This window comes from Macaca nemestrina, chromosome 5, assembly GCF_043159975.1.
Source record: "Macaca nemestrina isolate mMacNem1 chromosome 5, mMacNem.hap1, whole genome shotgun sequence".
In the NCBI taxonomy this organism is placed as follows: domain Eukaryota; kingdom Metazoa; phylum Chordata; class Mammalia; order Primates; family Cercopithecidae; genus Macaca; species Macaca nemestrina.
This window is the reverse complement of record NC_092129.1, coordinates 15,301,928-15,323,698: the sequence shown is the minus strand read 5'-3', so window position 1 is coordinate 15,323,698 and position 21,771 is coordinate 15,301,928. Positions and strand designations below refer to the sequence as shown.

The 21,771-nt window shown below is 38.0% G+C and overlaps 1 protein-coding gene across 16 annotated transcripts in view; it reads left to right on the top strand.

The window, feature by feature from the left end:
• LOC105492072 (cyclin dependent kinase 19) overlaps nucleotides 1–21,771 on the top strand; it is a 216,702-nt gene that overhangs the window by 149,627 nt on the left and 45,304 nt on the right. For all 16 annotated transcript variants that reach the window (XM_071096304.1, XM_071096314.1, XM_071096310.1 and 13 more), the window contains one exon: nucleotides 1,812–1,952. In XM_071096304.1, coding sequence (XP_070952405.1) covers nucleotides 1,812–1,952 — 141 coding nt within the window. The remainder of the gene's footprint in view (nucleotides 1–1,811; nucleotides 1,953–21,771) is intronic.

Sequence of the window (21,771 nt, the reverse complement as noted above, 5' to 3'; positions counted from 1 at the left end):
AAGTAGCTGGGACCACAGGTGTATGATCACACGTGACTAATAAATTTTGATTCAATATAATGTGGTTTATCGTCTGTATAAGTTATAAATCTCTTGAGGAATAGCTTTAACAGACTCAGGTCTTAAAGAAACTTTCAGAGTGTATGCTATTATAGCAGATATGGACAAGTATTTCCAGTGTGTTTTTTTCAATTCTTTTCATGGATATTCATAGACATTGTATTTTCCCCATTTTTCTATATTCCCCTATATGTCAACCAAGGCTTACTTGATAGTGTATGTACTTTACTTTGAACATCAGTGAGGTGATGAAAGAAGATGATGTGTAGTACATTGGAATAGTCAGGTCCTATAGAACTGTACTGTCCAATACCATATTTCAAAATAAATATAATCATAAATGTTGATTTTAAAAAAATTTAAGCACTAAACTGACATTTTACTGAGAAGATAGTATTTGTAATATTTAGAAAATTCACTTCAGAAGTATCTGAAGTACACACATTGATTTTACCTGTTTCTTTTTTTTTTTTTTTTTGAGATGGAGTTTCGCTTTTGTTGTCCAGCCTGGAGTGCAGTGGTGCGATCTCGGCTCACTGCAACCTCCGCCTCCTGGGTTCAAGCAGTTCTCCTGCCTCAGCCTCCTGTGTAGCTGAGATTACAGGCATACGCCACTACGCCCAGCTAATTTTGTATTTTTAATAGAGACGGGATTTCACCATGTTGGTCAGGCTGGTCTTGAACTCCTGACCTCAGGTGATCTGCCTGCCTTGGCCTCCCAAAGTACTGGGATTACAGGTGTGAGCCACCACAGCCAGCCTCTTTTTTTTTTTTTTAAATGTAGCTGTTAAAAAGTGGAAAGTTATACATGTGGCTCCCAGTGTATTTCTACTGGAAATCACTGCTATAGTATAAACTCTAATTTTCTATTATTTCTTAAAATCAAATCAATGTTATTACTGAGCAGTTTATAAAAATAAGAAAGCTGTATAAATAGCTTAATAATTTTACATACCATTTGGTCATCGTAAAGTTACTGGAGCACTATTGACAATTTCATCAGTATTGTTTGCATAGTGTTTTGATGGTCCTCAGTGTCCATTTTATGTTTTGGACAGAGACAGGAGTGGGGTGGGGATGGAGGTGGAGGTGGGAGCACTGGGGGGGCCAGTAGCATTTTTTCCCTTTCAGTACAATGTTTTTATAACCCACAATATTTATGTGGATATAAAAATTTGAATATGATGACCCAGTTTTATTTATTTCAATGGGATTGAATTTCCTATTTTTTCTCTCTCCTCCTTTTTAGCAATTTCATATTTAACATTAACTCCCAGGAATATATTCCTATTTATTCTGTGCCAAACAAAGATGGAAGTTTTCCAAGAATTCAAATATACGCCTGATCAGTGATGTTACCCAAGTGTACTAAGTGCTAACTTTTTATAGAAAGTGAAGATTTATAGTTTTTCTTTCTTTTTTTAATCTTTCATTCTGTCAGTAGAGAATATAATACTCTTCTTAGGCAGCTGTTTCAATATCAGTCCTTTTTACCTTTTGGTCCTATTTAATGAAAATCTTAATGGTTTCAGTAAATTTAGTCATTATAACCCCTCATTAACAGGGTCGCATTCACCCTCAAAATAGATTCAGTTTTGGTTGAACTTATTATTCAAATTATTTTTCTTTGTGTCATTATTGGCCTTTAATAAGTAATTTTAAAATATAGAGCATTTATTACAGCATTGATTGTGTTTTGTGGCATAGATATTAGCAAAGACTATATTATTATGTTTTTTTTTAATTTTTAGCATATTATTAAGTTTCACCGTGCATCAAAAGCAAATAAAAAGCCCATGCAGTTGCCGAGATCTATGGTTAAGTCCTTACTTTACCAGATTCTTGATGGCATCCATTACCTCCATGCAAACTGGGTGCTTCACAGAGACTTGGTAAGTATTTTTCTTTTAAATTCATCAATATGGTTTTCCCTCTTTTACAAAATTTATTTTCTTCTTGGTACCATTATAATAAAACATTAATTATAGAAAAACTTGAAAAGATACCTAAGCAAAAAAGAAGATAAAAATCACCCGTAAACCTGTAATCAAAAGATTAACACTGTTTAACATTTGGTGTATATCATTCCATTATATTTATGCATAGCTGTAAAATATCAGTGTGATTTTGAACAAATGATTACTGTACAATTTTAATGGAGTAGTCACATGTGAAACATGCACATTTCAATCCAATTTGTTCTTCATATTATTACTCATTAGTAAAAATGTAATTAATATTGAGTTCTCATTTTTCCCTCCCTTAAAATCTAAACTGAAATAATGACATTGCATCTAGTAAAAAGAATGTTATCAATATTAATAAACAAATGAATAAATAAATCTAACAGGTGGTATGTACTTAGGCAAATTAGCTGCAATTTAGTGTTTGATTTTACTTTTTTATTCAATATACATGTAACCATCATTTACTGATATCTAATTATATTGCTAGGTATTCATCTTCACACTGTTGTTATTTTAGTTTATATTGATACAAGTTTCTTTTGTTTGTTCTTAAGAGATATGGTTATGGAATAACTGTAATCCTCATTTGCTCCTCAGTTTATCATCAGAGATTTTATTTTGCCCCCACAAAGTGATTTCATGATCTTTTGTTTCTTAGGCTTTTGAAAATTCTTGGGATATGGTAGGGATACATGTAGGTAAATTCCATTTTATTAACTGATGAGAAGTGTTTATTGATGAAAGGATCTAGTTAGTATCCCTTGGGACCTCTCATCTGACTTGACCATGTCTTGCTGTGACATTGTATAAATTGGGGTCAAATGATAGTGACCACAAAAGATGCATTTACCGTATTAATAGGAGCATTTCTCCATATAATTTTTTTTTTTTTTTTTTTTTGGAGACAGGGTCTCACTCTCTTGCCCAGGCTGGAGTGCAGTGGCACCATCTCGGCTCACTGCAATCTCCGCCTCCTGGGTTCAAGCAATTCTCTGCCTCAGCCTCCCAAGTAGCTGGGATTACAGGCACCCACCACTATGCCTGGCTAATTTTTTTTGTGTGTGTGTTTTTTAGTAGAGACTGGTTTTCACCATCTTGGCCAGGCTGGGCTTGAACTCCTGACCTCGTGATCCACCCTCCTTGGCCTCCCAAAGTGCTGGAATTACAGGCGTGAGCCACCACGCCCGGCCTCTCCTTATAATTTTTAACTGTAAGATTCTTTGAGACTTCCACATGTCCACTTTACTATTAGCTATGAATCAGCATGTTTTAAAATGATTATTGGGCTGGGTGTGGTGGCTTATGCCTGTAGTGCCAGCACTTTGGAAGGCTGAGGTGGGTGGATCACTTGAGCTCAGGACTTCAAGACTGGCCTGGGCAACATGGCAAAACCCCATCTCTAACAAAAAATACAAAAATTAGCTGGGTGTGGTGGTGCGCTCCTGTGGTCCCCGCTATTCGGAAGGCTGAGGTGGGAGGATGGCTTGAGCCTGGGAGTTGGAGGTTGCAGTGAGCTGAGATCACTGCAAACTCTGCCTGGGCAACTGAGCCAGACCCTATCTCAAAAGAAACAAACAAAAAGATTATTGGGTACATGATGTTGTTCTAGATCATGAGAAGAACTCTTTCATAAATGGGCTTTTAGATTTTAATCTGCCATGCACTTAGTGAAACATATGCAGGTTATATATTTGAGGTTATGTTCATCTTTGAATCATTGATCAAAATTTTTTATTGAAGATTAATGTATCTGAGCTCCTCTCTCTTGTTTCATAAAATTCTATATTTTGTTCTAAACAGCATAGCTTAACATATTTTATTCATGATATGGTCACGTGAATGTTCACTGATACCAAAATTTAGTATGCCAGGACTCAGTGTCCTCCCAATTCGGATTTGCTGCTGCTTTAGTGTCCTCTCTTTTGGTTATGGCACCACCCTCATCCTAGCCTAGAAACTTCTTTTACCTCTTGGAGACCCTTCTTTGCACTCCACATCCAGAACTTGTCAAGTTCTTTCAGCATTGTATCTAAAATATGCCTTGCATTCATCTATTTTCATCTCTAGTCCTCATTCCTAGTTCAGGCTTTTATTACCTCTTTCTTGCATTGTGATACTAGCCTCTGTACTTTCCCTATACTTTCAACAATCTCTTTCCCTTCCAGTCCACTTTGGACCTTCTGACTAACTACTCAGCTCCTGCTCAAGAACTTTGAAATAGTTCCTCATTGCTTACGGACTAAAACTCTACTTCCTCATTTGGCTTTCAGAGTTTTACCAATTATAGCTTTAACTGCCTTTAAAATTGTTCTCTATCCCTGTCATCTTTCATGTATACTTTACTACTGAACTACTGAGTGTTCCCTGTCTCCTTCTGGTATTTCCTGCCTTAATGGCCTTTATTTCCCCTATCTTAAAACCCCTTACCCCATCTCAACATATTCAAATACCCTCTGTCTTTCAGGCCCTACCACAAATGTTAATTAAAACTTACCCTCATATCCATGTCTACTTGGAATCAATCTCTTCTTGTTGTTAGTTCCTGTTGTACTGCATCTTTACTTCTCTTATGGAATTTATCTGTTAGTATTATAGCAGTTTTAGAGATCTCTTAGAACATCTCCTAGCCTGTGAACTTCTTGAGAGAGCAAGGTCTATGTCTGACTCTTTTTGTTCACTGCTGCCCCTGTACACAATAGAAGTATTTCCTCAGTGAATGAGTATCAGGGAGAATAGTACTGACATTTTGGGGATCAGGCATTTGAATACACTATCCTCAATGAACATTTTTTTTTCTTGTATGTGTAAAGCACAGAGGGATGGGAACACCACAAATATGACCATGTCAAAGACCTTCTTCTCAAGGAGCCTTGAAGAAATATGACATACACACAAACAATTACACTATAAGATAGATGAGAGAAAATGTGATTGTAGCTACATGAGAAGTACAGACTAAATCTATGCAAGGTCAGAAGAGCTTCTGAGTGGGGGATAAGGGTAAGTTTCAAAGAGCAGGTTACATTTGAGCTGGACTTTGAGGGATGAGTAGAATTTAAATAGAGACTTGGGTGATGAGGGTAACCTAAGGGAGTTTGGAATGTAAAAATTCTGAGGTAAAGAAGCACTTGGATTATCTCAGAAAGGATGTGCAGTTCTGGTTGGCTCAAATATGGATAAACTGAATTGCAGTAGTGTGAGGTTGTGCTCAGAAGGTATAGGTTGGAGCCTGCTTGAGTTAGAGAGTTTTTGGGATCTTTTTGTTTAAGTACTGACAGTTTGTGCACACAGAATGATTTTTTTCCCCCACTAGAAAAGCCACCACTGATTATTATTACCTCATCAATGGCATGAACACAGTGTTGAAAATGCATTCTGAATCTGGTTCTTACATAGTATAGCACTGGTTTATATTTTACCCACACATTTACTGAATGCCTCCAACTCCTCAAGTGAATAACTCTAATAAGATTTGAAATTTTGAACTGAGTGGGCGTGGTGGCTCATGCTTGTAATTTCAGCACTTTCGGAGGCCAAGGCAGGAGGATTGCTTGAGCCCATGAGTTCAAGGTAGCCTGAGCAACATAGTGAGACCCTATCTCTACAAAAAATAAAAAATTAACTGGGTGTGGTGGTGCATGCCTGTAGTTTCAGCTACTCAGGAGGCTGAAGTGGGAGGACTACTTTAGCCCAGGAGGTCAAGGCTGCAGTGAGCCGTGATTGTGCCACTGCACTCTACTCCAGCCTTGGGCAACAAATCGACACCCCGTCTGAATAAAAAGAAAAAGAAACTTTGAACCAACAGGAATCTAGTCTGTGATAGCCTCTTCAATTCTTGATTCACTAATCTTGAGTCCTGATATCTGTGCCATATTGTCATGGTTTTGCCAAAGTACTTTCAGGAGTAGATTTAAACTGTATGCTTGCTTTATAAATATATTCTGTAGTAGATACAGAAATACAAAGTATATCAAATGTGAATATGGTCTTAAAAAGAGGATGATGGAGACATTTGAAAAATTCTGTTTTGTGAGCTTAAGAGTTGCTGTTGTAGTCAATGACTAGTTTTGTTTTTCTTAATGCTTCATTTTCTATTGCTGTAAGAAATTTGGCTTTACACTATTTGTTAGTCACAACTGAGTGCTCACCATCTCTAAATTTCATTTGATGTGAGAAACCTGGAAAATCCATACAATTAAATGTGTTAGAGTAAATATAAATTTACAATATAATATAAAAAATTTAAAGTAAATAAAAGCCAGTGTTTTGGACATCACACACAGAGGCATTACGTCATCATAAAGGTTGGTGTTTTTCATTATGATGGATTTTATATCTAAATCAGTATTTTAATTATGTCATTTGAATCCTAGAATTTAATACAGAAATAGAGAATGTAAATAAAGTCACCAAAAATAACTTAAAATGAGGAATTGCTTTAAAAGGAAAGGAGAAAGAGAGCTAAATATGTTCATCTTGGCTGAGAGACAGTGAAATAGAGGCATAAGTCTATAAATATTTGGAACTTGTAAACACCAAGGGAGAAAAGATGTATTTTAATTTTATAGCAGGATATAGCTAAGAGTAAGAAAATGAAATGTAGGATGACTCATTTTTATGGGATTGCTATTTTGGTAGATTGGAAGAATGCCAAGATATAGTTTATCTCTTTTTCAAAATTATGAGCTTCTTGAGAGCAAGGTTCATAACATCTCACTAATTTTTGTAGTTCCAGCATTGGCATATTGTCTGTGCTCATAAGTTATTTGAATTGAATTTCAGCAAGGCATCTGGCAATTTCACATTATTCTTCAGCAATGATAGAGAAATGCTGGCTAAATGATATTATTATTAAGTGGATTTATGACTTCTTCATTTCAGAATCTTGCTACTAGATCAGTGATAGAAACTGAACTATCAGTTAGACTATTTCTTTTTCATTATCGTATCCCAGAACCTAGTACACAATAAGCACGAAGTCTTTATTGAATGAAGGATTTTAATGAATGCTTTAGGTCCCCAACCCTAGCTCTGTCTTTTAAAAAATATATGTGGAGGCCAGGTGCAGTGGCTCACGCATGTAATCCCAGCACTTCAGGAGGCGAAGGCAGGCGGATCACCTGAGGTCAGGAATTTGAGGCCAGCCTGGCCAACATGGTGAAACACCATCTCTACTAAAAATACAAAAATTAGCTGGGTGTGGTGGCACATGCCTGTAATCCCAGCTACTTGGGAGGCTGAGGCAGGAGAATCGCTTGAACCCTGGAGGTAGAGATTGCAGTGATCTGAGATCGTGCCACTGCACTCCAGCCTGGGCAATAGAGTGAGACTCAGTCCCAAAAAATAAAAAATAAAAATAAATAAATAAATATGTTGGAGTTTCCATCCCAAAGCTCTTTTCACATTAGTGGGTGAATTTGCAGTCTTTTGAAGTCTGTAGGCACAAATAAGTATATGGTCTGCAAACATGGTACAGTGTATCAAAATTTTGTGAGATCCAGTTGAGAGAGAAAATAATTTTGTATCCAGGAATCTTTTGGCTTTTGTTATTAATTAACAGCTACTAAAATGTTTAGTTCACAGAACTAAAAACTTATTCTGTTAGAAGTCTATCAGAAGGGTAATGATAACAAAAAACCTTGCCAATACTGTAAGTCAGATATGATTTCATTTGATTAAAGAAAATGGTGCAAAATGGGTAGGGTGGCACATATCTGTAGTCCCAGCTACTCTGAAGGCTGAGCTGGGAGGTTTGCTTGAGGCCAGTGGTACAAGGCTGTAGTGCGCTCTTTGTATCTGTGAATAGCCACTGTACTCCTGTTTGGCAACATAGCGAGACCCCCTCTCTAAATAAATAAATAAAATAAAATAAAATAAAAAAGAAATGTTGCAATAGATATTCTAGTTACAGAGGAAAGTACAGATATTCCCCAATTTTTCATAGAGTTACATCTCAATAGACCCATCATAAGCTGAAAACATTATAAGGCAAAAGTATGTTTTTAACTTATAATATCTTTAACATACAGTGGGCTTATCCAGAAGTAACCTCTTTGTAAGTTAAGGAGCTTACTGAATGTGTATTGCTTTTGCACCGTCCTAAAGTTGAAAGATCAATACATTGATCCATTGTATGTTAGGAACCATCTATGTATTATATGACTTTGGATATTTTTTCATACTGATTGACAGCAAATTATAGTTTTGGTTTGTTGATTTTGCTTTCTTATGACACCTGTGTATTCAGGCAGAATACTTACTGGATTTTCAACAGCATTCTAGGTTATGACATGTTGGCTATGTATGTTTTAATTCTGTATCAGTTATCTGTTGTGGTACAACAGGTTAACCCCAAACCTAGTGGCTTAAACAATATTTATTATTTCACAGCTTCTGTGGGTCAGGAATCCATATGTGGCTTACCTGGGTCCTTTGTTTCAAGGTCTTTTAAGAGGTGGTAGTGATCTCAAAGCTTGACTGGAAAGAATCCCTTTCCTAGCTTGCTCATTTGGTTATTGGCTGGATTCATTTCCTTGTGAGCTGATGGGTGGAAACTTTCATCTATCAGCTCATGAGGTGAAGTTCCTTGCCACATGAGCCTCATCATAGAACATCTCACAAGAGGGCAGTTTTGCTCACCAGAGTGAGCAAGCAAGAAGGCAAGAGAGAGAGTATTAATAAGATGAAAGTCAGTCTTCTGTAATCTAAGTATGAAAGTGACATCCCATTACTTTTGTTGTATTCTCTTCACTAGAAGCAAGTTATTAGGTATAGTCCGCACTCAAGGAGAGGCATTTACACAACAGTGTGTATACCAGGAGGTGGGAAAGATTGGAAACTATGTCTGAAGCTACCTGTAGATAGGCACAGGAGGCAGGGAAATTCTGGGTAGAAGAGGGTGGGTCCCTGGTTAAGTTACCACCCTCAAGCCTAAAGGCCTGATACTGTGGCCCAAAGTGAGAACTTACATCCCTGTTTTCCCACTTGAATGCTGCCTTTTCCAAAACCACCCATGGCTTGCCCTGCTCCCCATCCTGTGCCCATAAAAACCTCAGGCTCAGCTGGCAGAGAGGAGGAGAAGCAGCTGGAGGTCGGAGACTGGTTGGATGTTGGAGAGAAGCAGCTTGACTTCAGAAGGACAGCTTGATAGTGTAGCTTTGGAGAAGAGTCTAGTTGGAGATGGCTGGATTTCAGGGGAAAATTACCTTCCTGCTTCATCCCCTTTTCAGCTCCCCTTCCTGCTGAGAGCCACTTTTTTTTTTTTTTTTTTTTTTGAGACGTAGTCCCGCTCTGTCGCCCAGGCTGGAGTGCAGTGGCACGATCTTGGCTCACTGCAAGCTCCGCCTCCCAGGTTCACACCATTCTCCTGCCTCAGCCTCCCAGGTAGCTGGGACTACAGGTGCCTGCCACCATGCCCGGCTACTTTTTTGTATTTTCAGTAGAGACGGAGTTTCACCATGTTAGCCAGGATGGTCTCGATCTCCTAACCTCGTGATCCACCCGCCTCAGCCTCCCAAAGTGCTGGGATTACAGGCGTGAGCCACCACGCCCGGCCGAGAGCCACTTTTATTGGCAATAAAATCCCCTGCATTTACCATCTTCAGTTTGCCCGGGCGACCTCATTCCTCCTAGATGCTGGACAAGAACTCGGGTGCCATGAGTGTGGGTGCAAAAGGCTGCCACACCGACCCTCCACTGAGCTGTTAACACCTAAGCTGTCTACAGATGGCAAAGCTAAAACGGCACTGTACCGTTCCTTCTGTGGCTTAAGGGGTCATGGGCATACCCCTTAGACACTGTCATGGGGCCTGCACAGAGTTTTGCTCCTGCAGGTGCCCAAAAGCACTTGACCTGGCTCCTGCACCCACTCATCTGCATGCTCTCCCTCCTGAGACCGGGTTGAGTGAGTGGAGTTCACCCCCTGCCAGCACCCGTGCACTCCAGTTCCAGCCTGTGAAGGGGTCAGGGAAATATCTTGTTTCACTATCAGAGTTGAGGAAGCTTTTAAATGATATTTGGGGCTAGCTGTGATGGCACATGCCTGCAGGCCCAGCTGTTCAAGAGGATAAGGTGGGAAGATACCTTGAGCCCAGGTGTTCCAGTCCAATTTGCACAACATAGACCCTGTCTCTAAAAAACAAAACAAAAATTAAATGATACCTGGATCCTGTTGTCATTTTTTATTTAGTGGAAATGCAATGAAGAAAATGCAAAAAATCCCCACCAAAAAATCCCCACCTTTCATATATAATTTTTTCATGTGTAAAAGTTACGTGGATGATACGATCTAGGGGCAGTTCTGGTTGGAAAGAGCTAACAAATAGTTATAATGTACTAGTTATCTCTTCCCTTTTAGAAACATTGTTCAATGATTTTCAGAATTCAAAATATGTTTCCTAATTTTCCCCTCCTCCTCTCCCCTCCTCTTCTTCCCCTCCCTGCTGTCGAACCACAGGTTTAATCCACTTAAGTTCAGAGGATGTGTTCAATTGAGGCCCAGAATTTATCACTTTGAACATACCTAGACATTTCCATCTTTTTATGCAGTCTGAGGCCTGTGCTTATCACTAGTATTAGTACTTTCTTATTTCTATATTCTGCTCTTTTGTGTAAAGCAGAGGCAAAAATGCAAAGACAATTTTAAATAATGGCAAAACATTGTTTTCCAAGGCTCGTATTTCTGATGAATTGTAACAGCTAGCCGAAAGGCATTGAAAGGACACCATGCAGAAACATGGAAAAGACCCTCAGCTAAAGAGAGTGAAGACATCTCTGTATGAAAGTCTCACACTATGTATGCAAAAGTCAAAGACCACCCTCTGTTTTCACTCAGCTGTAAGAAAATGCTGTACTATTCATCTTTCTGAACATTTGATTCAAATAAGTGCTTAGAAATCTCTGCATGCAGCATAGCTTCTCTCCGTAAATTGTCTGACAAGGAGATACAGCAGGTCTTTAATTTTGTCTCTGCTAAACAGGGCCTGATAAGGCAAAACCCTCAAAATCTTACTGTAACCATCATGCCAGCATTTTGCAGGCATTTAATATTGTTCTCTAGAGTTTTAGCCTTACTTAGTCCTTAAGATATAGAAACTTTGAGAACCTACACTTTAAAAAATTATTTCTAAGATTTTGATCCTTATACAAAAAAAAACTAGCCGGGTGAGGTGGCGGGCACCTATAGTCCCAGCTACTCGGGAGGCTGAGGCAGGAGAATGGCATAAACCCGGGAGGCGGAGCTTGCAGTGAGGCGAGATCCAACCACTGCACTCCAGCCTGGGTGACAGAGCGAGACTCCATCTCAAAAAAAAAAAAAAAGAAAAAAAAAAGATTTTGATCCTTAAGCCTCAGTTTACTCATCTGTAAAATGGGGAATACTGAGAAGTAATTTATGTGGTTATTGACCCTCAGTTCCACCAAAGTTCCTGAATGTAGCTCCAGAGTTGCTGAATATCTCCTCATTTCCTTTCTGCAGAAGCTTCTGTATATTCTTTCTTGATGCTGCCAGTAATCCAAAGATACCCTTTCTTTCACCTCTTTCTTCCCTGAGAATGCCTGTTGTCTCCCACTCTTCCTTGCCCCTTCAGCTTTACAAAGCAGAGATCTAGTGTAAATACGTGAAACATGCCTCCTGGTGTTAAAACAAAAAAGTAGGCTATGTTTCATCCTGTTTATATTTAAATATTACAAATATTTTTGCCCAGTCTTCATATTTAAAATAAGGAAGTTTTAAAAAAGCTTGATTAAATGAGATCACAATTAGCAACTGCTTCAAATGTACTTTTCATTCTTTCTTCTTGAATGAGATATTACTAAGACAGGCTTTGGAGGTAACAATTCCATGCTAGTCAAATGACTTAATAATTCGTTATTTTTTATTTGATTTATCAGTTAACATTCTGCTTAAAGAGGATTATGACAAGAAGTAGTATTTCTTTTAATATGACTTAATCATTCTAATTGCTTTTAAAATGCAGAGTTAGCAATCAAAAAGCAAAGTATGGCCTGGATATCTTCTAACCTGCTATTTTAGGTGATTTTGGACAATTGCAAATCTTCTCATACTGAAGAATCATACTAGTGTTCCTGCCAGTGACCTCTGGTTCCTAACAAGTTCCTTAAAGCTGAATCCTTGATAGTCTATGGCTCAGCTGTTCATGTCTGCAGTCTGGAGGCCTTTGATGGTAGTGATGCCATCCATGCTCCTGTCTTGCTGCCTCTACACAGGCCTTGTGAAGATCAGACACAATGTTTCTTACAGTGCTCTGGACATGGTGACACACACCTTACATGTGTAGGAAGGTAATATTGATGTCTTTTCTAGACATGGGCTATGATTTTTCTTTTTGGCATGACAGTTTTTTATCATCTGGGTTCATAGCCCTGTAGTTGGAGCTTTCAACAGAGTCCTGCACATCTATCTGTCGGTTTGAATTAATGCTCCACCAGTTATTCCATAGTTAGAGGGTACATACCAAGAATCCCTCTTCCAAGAGGGCCAGCTTTCAAGGAGCCATGGTTTGACTCACAGTGACATTCAAAGTCTCTTAAGGTTAATTCAGGGACAGGGCTCATTTGATAATCACTGACCTAAGCATAAAATTTTAGTGGCCTGTGCTGACAAATACATGTATTAAGAAGACTGTTTACCAAACTAACTTCAAGGCCACTAGGAGGGTCTAATTAAGATACATCCCACATTGATAGCAATGGCAGGAACTAGTTGAGAACCAAAGGCTACAGACAGAGCCCCAGTACTTTGAGGCCTTTGGCTATTACTGAAGAATCAATTTAGGCATGCTATTTTATTAAATTAATTTTATTGAGGTGGAATTTATATACAGTAAGGTACACCCATTTTAATTACAAATTGATGAGTTTTGATAAATGTATACCTGGGTAATTAACACAACAGGTATTCTATTAGACTAGCAACATAGGTACCTTATAAGAATAAGGGAATCTTGATTCATTTTACCAAGAGATTACATATGATAGTTATTTTGTGGGATTATATTCTCAACTAAGCACACATCAGGTAGAAGTCTTCTATAGGGAGGGCCATAATCAGTTAAGTACTGTTCATTTTCCCAGGGTGCTGTGGCTCTCACAACTCTGGCTTGGAATGCATCTCCGAGAGAACTAGGTCTTCATGTAGACCTGCTACTCTCCACACAGAGTGAACTTGGTCAAGTTGTAGGTCTTTCACTTCTCTGGCCTCTGTTTCTTCATCAGTAAAACAAGAGGACTCAGTCTGAGAATTTCTGTCTCTGACATTCTTAATTTCTCATGATAATGAGACCAAATTATTTGATTTGGATGTGGGTATTCCAGACGTAAATAGAAAGCTACTCTCTACCAGTGTTGCTTCTCTAAGGATGAATTGTACTCGTTAATGAACAGGAATAAATCCGAATACCTTTGTAGCATTATTCCTGCCATGGATGTTAATGTGGAATGTATCTTGATTATACTCACATAATGACCTTGAAGTTAGTTAGGTAAATAGCCTGCTACATACACTTATTTGTTTTGCATGGAACGTTTTATAATTGTTGCTTTTTATTGGCTCTTGTTAGAGAAAAGAAAACCTTATCTGTGTTGTTCAGGCCGGTAACTACTCCTGAAAGACAAAGAGATACATTGTGAACTGTTGGCAGTGCTGGGTTGGCAAGCATTGTTTACTGTGAATACTGAAGTTTGATTAACATGGGTGTTATATTACAGATACCGTTAGACCAGTTTAAGCTAAAATGAAATTAATCATAGCATTTAATACTACAGGTTTCTCCTGATTTACAGATAGCCTACATCTAGTTGTAAATACATAATTTGAAACTGGAAAGGCGTTTTCATTAGAAATAACATTTTAAACAGTAGTTAGAGTCTCTGAATAGAAAGACCTATTTAGCCTACAGTGTACCTAAAGTTATGACCCTAATGTAATTATGGAACCTAATTGTTATTTTAACCATGTATTTATAACTGGATTTCTGTTGGGGGAAGTACTGGTTTACAGACTTAGAATATTTGCATTACAAACATATTTGGCTTCTTAACATGTACCAGACACTATGCTGGGGACTGGGAATACAGAGTTAATAAATACAATCCCTTTCCCCAATGAGTACATGGTGGGGAAGATTCAACAAACATAATCATAAAGCAACAAGGTTTACAAAAGAAATTATGAGGTACATGCAAGGATCAGCTAAGCATAAGGTACTGAGTACCTTGGACGATTCATACTGAGCTGAATAGGAAAGGATTCGTAGAAATTGGTAAGGTGAAGAGAGGCGGGTCAGGGGAGCATCCCAGGCAGAGGAGTATGAATAAGGGCATAGAGAAGGAAGTACAAGCACTTTATATTACTGGGGCAAGGCAAGAAGTAGTAAAAGAAGAGGCAGGAGAAAGAGAACCAGATTATGGTGGATCTTAGTTGTCCTATTTAGAAGTGTGGATTTTTCCTGTGTCCAGTTTCCGGAGCTGGTCGGGTTTTTGTTAAAGATAGACCACTCAGACAGGGCTATGGAGAGTCGGTTTGAGGACTTAGGGATAGCAGCCTTATCAGGTGGTTGAAGTCAGCTGATGGGGAAATAAAGAAGGCCTGAACTATGACAGAGGTGATCCGAATTGAGAGGAGGGGAGATAGTCGACAAAAATGTACGATGTAAGTAGTCAGATCTGAGGATTGGTTAGATTTGAGGGAGAAAAGAGAGCGTCAGTGCAAGTTCAGACTTCTGCTGTTGTTGACTTTGTGACTGAGAAAGGATTAACCAAAAAAAGAGGCAGTTTTGACAGGGAAAAGTAAAAATCTAGTTTGGACAAGTTGAGTTTGAGGTGACTGTGGTGATGGTCAACATGCAGTCAACATATCTCTAAGATATATGGAAGGTTAGAGATCTAGAGGTGTAGATTTGGGAGCCATTAGCATATAGAGGATTTTTATTTTATTTATTTATTTATTTTGAGACAGAGTCTTGCTCTATTGCCCAGGCTGGAGTGCAGTGGCACAAACTCGGCTCACCACAACCTCCGCCTCCTGGGTTCAAGCGATTCTCCTGCCTCAACCTCCCAAGTAGCTAGGACTACAGGCGCATGCCCGACTGACTTTTGTATTTTTGGTGGAGACAGGGTTTTACTATGTTGGCCAAGCTGGTCTTGAACTCCTGACTTCATGATCCACCCACCTCGGCCTCCCAAAGTGCTGGGATTACAGGTGTGAACCACCGCGTCCAGCCTATAGAGGATTTTTGAAACCCCAGAATAAAGTAAAATAATAACTTTTAAAAACCTTCATTCAAAGTGAGCTTGGCATGTTTTGAGGTATTTATTCTAGTTTCCTTCAACTTCTTTTCTTTTTTCTTTCTTTCTTTTCTTTTTTTTTTTTTTTTTCGAGACAGAGTTTTGCTCTTATTGCCCAGGGTGGAATGCAATGGCGTGATCTTGGCTCACCATAACCTACACCTCCCAGGTTAAAGCGATTCTCCTGCCTTAGCTTCCCGTGTGACTGGGATTACAGGCATTCACCACCACGCACGGCCACTTTTTTGTATTTTTAATAGAGGCGGGGTTTCTCCATGTTGGTCAGGCTGGTCTCGAACTCCTGAACTCAGGTGATCTGCCCGCCTTGGCCTCCCAAAGTTCTGGGATTACAGGCACGAGCCACTGCACGCAGCCATCTTCTTTTCAAATTGGGAACTTGCCTGTCAGAGGACACTCATACCTTACCCCATAGCTGGATAGATTATGAGTACAAACCATTGGCAATTTAGCGCATTCACTTAATTGTTTACTCATTCCACAAATATGTATTAAACACAGTGTGTACCTAGTTCTTGGCAGACATATAAAGTTGTGACAGAATGATTCTCCCTGCCCTCTAGGAAGTTGCAATCACAATGATCAGATTCTCTATATTTTAAATCACCTACTGTCTAATCAATGAAGTTGTTTTAAGGGGTAAGCAGTTATGATAGACTAATGCTATTAGCCAATAACTGTTTGCTTAAGAAAAAAAGAAGAAACAGGCATAGATTTTACTTTTAGGTAATTCTTTGCCCTATTTGTTACAGTGCAGAATCTTATTTGTTCAGGGCAAACAATGAAGAACAGTGTAAAGAAAGGAGCATGAACTGAGGGTTTTTTCCTGGGAATGTACGTTTGTATCAAATGTGAGGAAAGTTGTGTCACCACTAACAATATTTAAATAAAAATATGGTTGTAGCCATTAATATCAAGCCTGCAGTGTTCATTGTTTCAGAAACTAGTCCGATTGATATTCTGATTGTCTCTGTTCCTATTATTCAGGATTGTAGACAATTGTGTTTGTCTTTTTCTCTCTTTATTGGTACTGATAAGAGTCATATTATGAGTTTCATATTTTTGTCCCAAATGTCCTGGGGTGGGAGAAAGCAAGTGTAGTAGAAAGATTGTATATCTTTAGGCTGTGCTACTCATAATGTGCCAATTAACTGAAATATATTTAACCCTGTGAAAAAATTGATTCTATAGAAGGAAAAAGCAAATCTGAAGTACATGTAAAGTATAATGAATATAAATTCAAGCATTAACTAAATTCTGCTAAAATGCAGACATTTCGGGAATAGCTTCTGAGTAATCATGTTACTTACCACATTATTTCCCTGACTTTTGCCTTTAAAATACAATTTAACTAAAATGAACCCTGGGCATTGGTTTCTCTATCTGATTTTATTGCCAATAACTTAAATGTGAGGCATCCAACTCTTGCCATTTCTACTGTTTCTATGGTAACCAAAGTGTGCAAACCCAGCAGTATCGCTTTCTTTCACAGCTGGCATTTTGTGTTCACAGTAAGAAGAGGAGTTTTAGTAAAGCATAGTCTGTGTTAATTGGGATGTAACTAGGTCAGAACAATTTTGGTATCCTTTCTTCATCCTTTTAGGTTTTTTGTGTGGGTGAAGGTGTGTATGCATGAACTGTAGTTTTCTTTCTTTTTTTTTAAAAAAAAGTGTACTTTCACTAAAATTAATCACTGTTAGTCTTTTGAAAATTAAGCATAACATCTGCAAACACAACTTAGTATAGAATCTTGAGGATTGGATGGAGTTGCCCTGAGACTTGACCCATAGCCTTGTATACCCTTGAATATTTCCATTAAGAAAGATGAAATGATGGATATGAAAATTCTTTGAAAAATTAAACACACTTTGATGGTGATTATTTGTTCATTTGTATTTTAAAACATCAAGTTTCATATTTTGAAACATCAAGTATCTTGAGACCTTAACATTTATTTACTTGTTCTAAAGGGAACAGGCAATCCCAGTAAAGAAATGCACATTTAAAAATGACTTCCCTCTGCAATTCCAGGTCTTAACTTGACTACAGGAGCCCTTCTCTGTGGTTACTGCCCAAGCTCTAGGTTCGGTTCTCAAACTACAAAAGAGCTCATAAGCTATTACTCCCCTAAATGATGTCACTGCCTCTGCCCTCATCTCAGACTTTACATGGAGAGTCCACACTTAGAGCTTCCATAGGCTTCAAGTATGTTAAATCAAAGGTATTCTCTACTAACTTCAATACTAGAAAAGAGATATTCCTCTTTTCTCTCTCTTTGTGTCTTTATTCCATTATGTTACTCATATTCTCTGTTTCGACATAGAGTGACCGTAAGAACTTCTATCAAGAGATAGCTGAGTGATCTAAAACCACCTCCTGTACTACTTGCATTCAGCAGCTTATAATCTATGTTCATTTCTTACATGAAGCAATTTTTGCTCTCAGATCTCATACTTCATAGTGTTTTTATCTCACTATCTTTATTTTTAAAGGGTTTAAGCTCAAACTTAAGGAATGAAAAATAATTTAAAAAAAGATAGCTTATTTGATCATTTTACAATTAAAAAAATTGTTATGTCCCCCAGAGATCCCATTCTCATTAAGGCTTTCAAAAGTGTCCTCTAAATCTTCCTTTACCTTTTCCCCGTTTATTTGGATCTCATTTACTGTGTCTGACTTCTGTAAATGCACAGAAATTATTTTTCGGAATCACTTATGACCCAGTTGTCCATTCCAAAGGCCTCTTCTCAGCTTTCATTATGTTGCACCTGATGGCTACTTCTTCATTTTTAGGTTCTCTTAGCTTCGAGAACCCTGTGCTGTCTAGATTTTCTTACCTTTGTTTTCTTTTTTATCTTATTTATTTTATTTTTTATGTTTTTGGTTTTCTTACCTTTGATGTTCCTTCACAGGATCTTTCTCTTTTTTTTCTTTATTTGTTTTTTGTTGTTGTTGTTGTTGTTTGTTTGTTTGTTTTTTGAGACAGGATCTCGCTCTGTTGCCCAGGCTGGAGTGCAGTGGCGTGATCTCAGCTCACTGCAACCTCCACGTCCCAGGTTCAAGCAATTCTCCCTTCACAGAATCTTTCACTGACTCTTGTTCCTCCAACCTCCCTTTATTCTCTTTTGCTTCCTTCTTTCATTTATTTATTATTTCTTTCTTAGACTGAAGAAGCTTGTACTGAAGAAGCTAAGAAATGCTAAATAAACTAAAACTGTAGTTAAAAATCTTTCTGAGAAAACATCAACCCCAGATGATCTTAGAGGCAGGTTCTCAAAATTTTCAACTGATTGTTTTGATATTATTCAAACATTGTCAAATAATAGAGAAAGGGGGAATGCTCCAAACATATTCTAGAAAGCCAGTATAATCTTGATAGCAAAACCAGACAAAGTATGAAAAAGAAAAATTTCAGGCCAACCTCACCTGTGAGTGTAGTTGTAAAAATATTAAACAAAATACTAGTAAACCAAATCCAGGAATACGCGTGTATTTTTTTTAGAGATAGGGTTTTCGCCATGTTGCCCAGGCTGGTTTCAAACTCCTGAGCACAAGCGATCTGCCCTTCTCGGCCTCCCATAGTACTGGGATTACAGACTTGTGCCATCATGCCTGGCCTATTTTTATTATATGTTTTAAAATGCCATTTCTCTAATTATAAGCAATACCAAAATAGACAAAATCAAACATTATAGAAATATTTAGTGTACTAGAAGTGATAATCTCTTCAAATCATCTGCCATCAGAAATTGGGCAGAAGGAAAGATAGAGAGAGAGAGAGAGAGAGAGATGATAGACGGATAGATAGTACATCTGTTTCAACTGTTTAAAAATTATGGGGAAGACAAGATAATATAACAAGTGATGCTAATCCTAGTCATGTAAAACCCGAAGTCTCTCCAAGTTGTGTGATTCTGTATAGCTGACAACCCCCCTCCCAACCCTTTGCCTGACCTCTCAATTTCTGGTCCTTACTCTCCTCTTCTCACATTGACCTCTTTGCTCTTTCTCTCATTAGCCAGTCTGTTAGCTCACCCAGGTTTTTCCTAACTGCTCTCAACACCATGACCTTGCCCTTGCCCTTGCCCTTGCCCTCCTGCAAACCTTGTAGCAGTAGCAGTCCTTCTCAACTGCCAAAGCAAAGGCCAGAAGGTGCTCAAGAACCTGCCCAATTCTGGTACTAAAATGACTTGGATGAAAACAGAACCATTTGAAACAGCAAGCAAGCCCTTCCTTGGGTTTCCTCTCTTTATAATTACCATCTCTGTATCGCTCTATTTTTCCTGACCCCTCCTATTCTTCTTAGTCTTGTCTCCAGTTCACCAGGTATCCCCTCTTTTGCTTCGGACCTTCCAGCTTGCTCCTCGCTCTGCCAGGACTGTCCTTCCCTTAGACACCCAGCTGACTCAGGTCTTATTCCAAATGTTACCTTCTCAAAGAGGCTTTCTCTGAAGAATCTAAAATAATGCTTAAATAATGCTGACGATTATACCCTCCCAACCTACTCCCAACAATGCCTGTCTCCATGCCTTGCTTTATTTTTTGTCTCTGTTATCTTCTAATTATATGATACATATACAAGAATATTTGGAATATTTATGGATGTTACAAAGCATAAAAATACAGTAAACTGTTGAGAACCTGTCACTTTACCCAGTAAGTGGAAGGTTACCAGTAGCAAGCTTATGTTTATGTTTCCCCCACTCTATCCTGCCTCCTCTGAAGAGGTAACATATATCTTGGATTTTGAATCTATTACTGTCTTCTACTTAAAGAGCTATCACATTTTTATAAGTGTCTAAACAGTATATTCTTTAGCTTTGTCTGGTTTTAAGCTTTATGAAATGGCATCCTGTTCTATATAGTCTTAAATCTTGCTTTTTTTTAACCCAACAAAATGCTTCTAAGATTTGAACATGTTTTTACATTTATTTGTAATTCAGTGATTTTTTTATTGCTATATTAAAATTCATTGTGTGACTCTACCACAGTTTTAAAAAAAATTACAATCTGGCATTTTTAAAAATGACATTACTGATTCCAAGGCTATATACAGTTGTTCCTTTTGCAAGGTCATGCCAAATTGTTTTCCAAAGAAGTTGTACCAACAACTATTCTGCCACTAGCTATGTACTGGAATTCTGACTGACCTGCTTCCTATTCAGTACTCTAAATTTTGAACCCATCTAGTAGGTATAAAATGGTATCTCATTGTGATCTTAATTTATATTTCCCTCATTATTGATGAGGTTGAACATCTTTTTATATGTGTATTGGTTAAACCTGTCTGTGCTTTAGTTAAAGGCCTGTTCAGACATTTTACCCGTTTTTCTATTTTGTCGTTTTTCATATTGACTTGTAGGAGTTCTTTATTTTGGATACTGAATCTTTGTTGCTTATATGTGTTGTGTATATTTCTGCCAGTTTGTGCTTAGTCATTTATTCGCTTTATCTTTTGATAATTGGAAGTTATTTTAATATAGCCAAATTTATCAGTCTTTTCTTTTATGATTAGGGGTTTTTTTTGTATCTTGTTTAAGAAATTCTTCCCTAACTTAGGATCAGAAAGATATTCTATATTTTTCTCCAGAAGTTTTAAAGTTTTGCTTTTCACATCTGCCTAAAATTGATGTGTTTATGGTATGAAGTGAAGATTCATTTAATTGATTTTTTTCCACATTTGAATTACTTGTACCAACACCATTTATTGAACAGATCCTCCTTTCTCTGCTGATCTCAGGTTTCCCTTCTCTTGGTATCATGATTCCATTGAGGGTCTCCGCTCTATCCCACTGATCAATTTGTTCCATAGGAGCAAAATCCTTGATGGGATTTTGATTGAAATTACTATAAATGGAATTTACAGATAAGTATGGGGACAATCGATTTTTTTTTTTTTCTGTATTGAATCTTCTTATCTATATACATGGGTTAATTTATTTAAGACTTTTAAAATGTCATTTAAGATTAGGTTTCGGCCAGGCACGGAGGCCCACGCATGTAATCACAGCACTTTGAGAAGCCAAGGGGATCACGAGGTTAGGAGTTCAAGACCAGCCTGACCAACATGGTGAAACCCCATCTCTACTAAAAATACAAAAATTAGCCAGGTGTGGTGGCATGCGCCTGTAATCCCAGCTACTCAGAAGGCTGAGGCAGGAGAATCGCTTGAACCTGGAAGGCAGAGGTTGCAGTCAGCCAAGATAAGGCCACTGCACTCCAGCCTGGGCGACAGCAAGACTCCGTCTCAAAATAAAAAGATAAGGTTCCATGGTGTTCTGCATACCAGTCTTGTACATTCTTTGATATATTTATTCCTAGGCATTGTATGGTTTTTCTTGCTATAGAAGTGTTACCTTTGAAAAATTATATTCCCTAGCTCTTTTTTTCCTGGTATATAGAAATACAATTGACTCTTTCA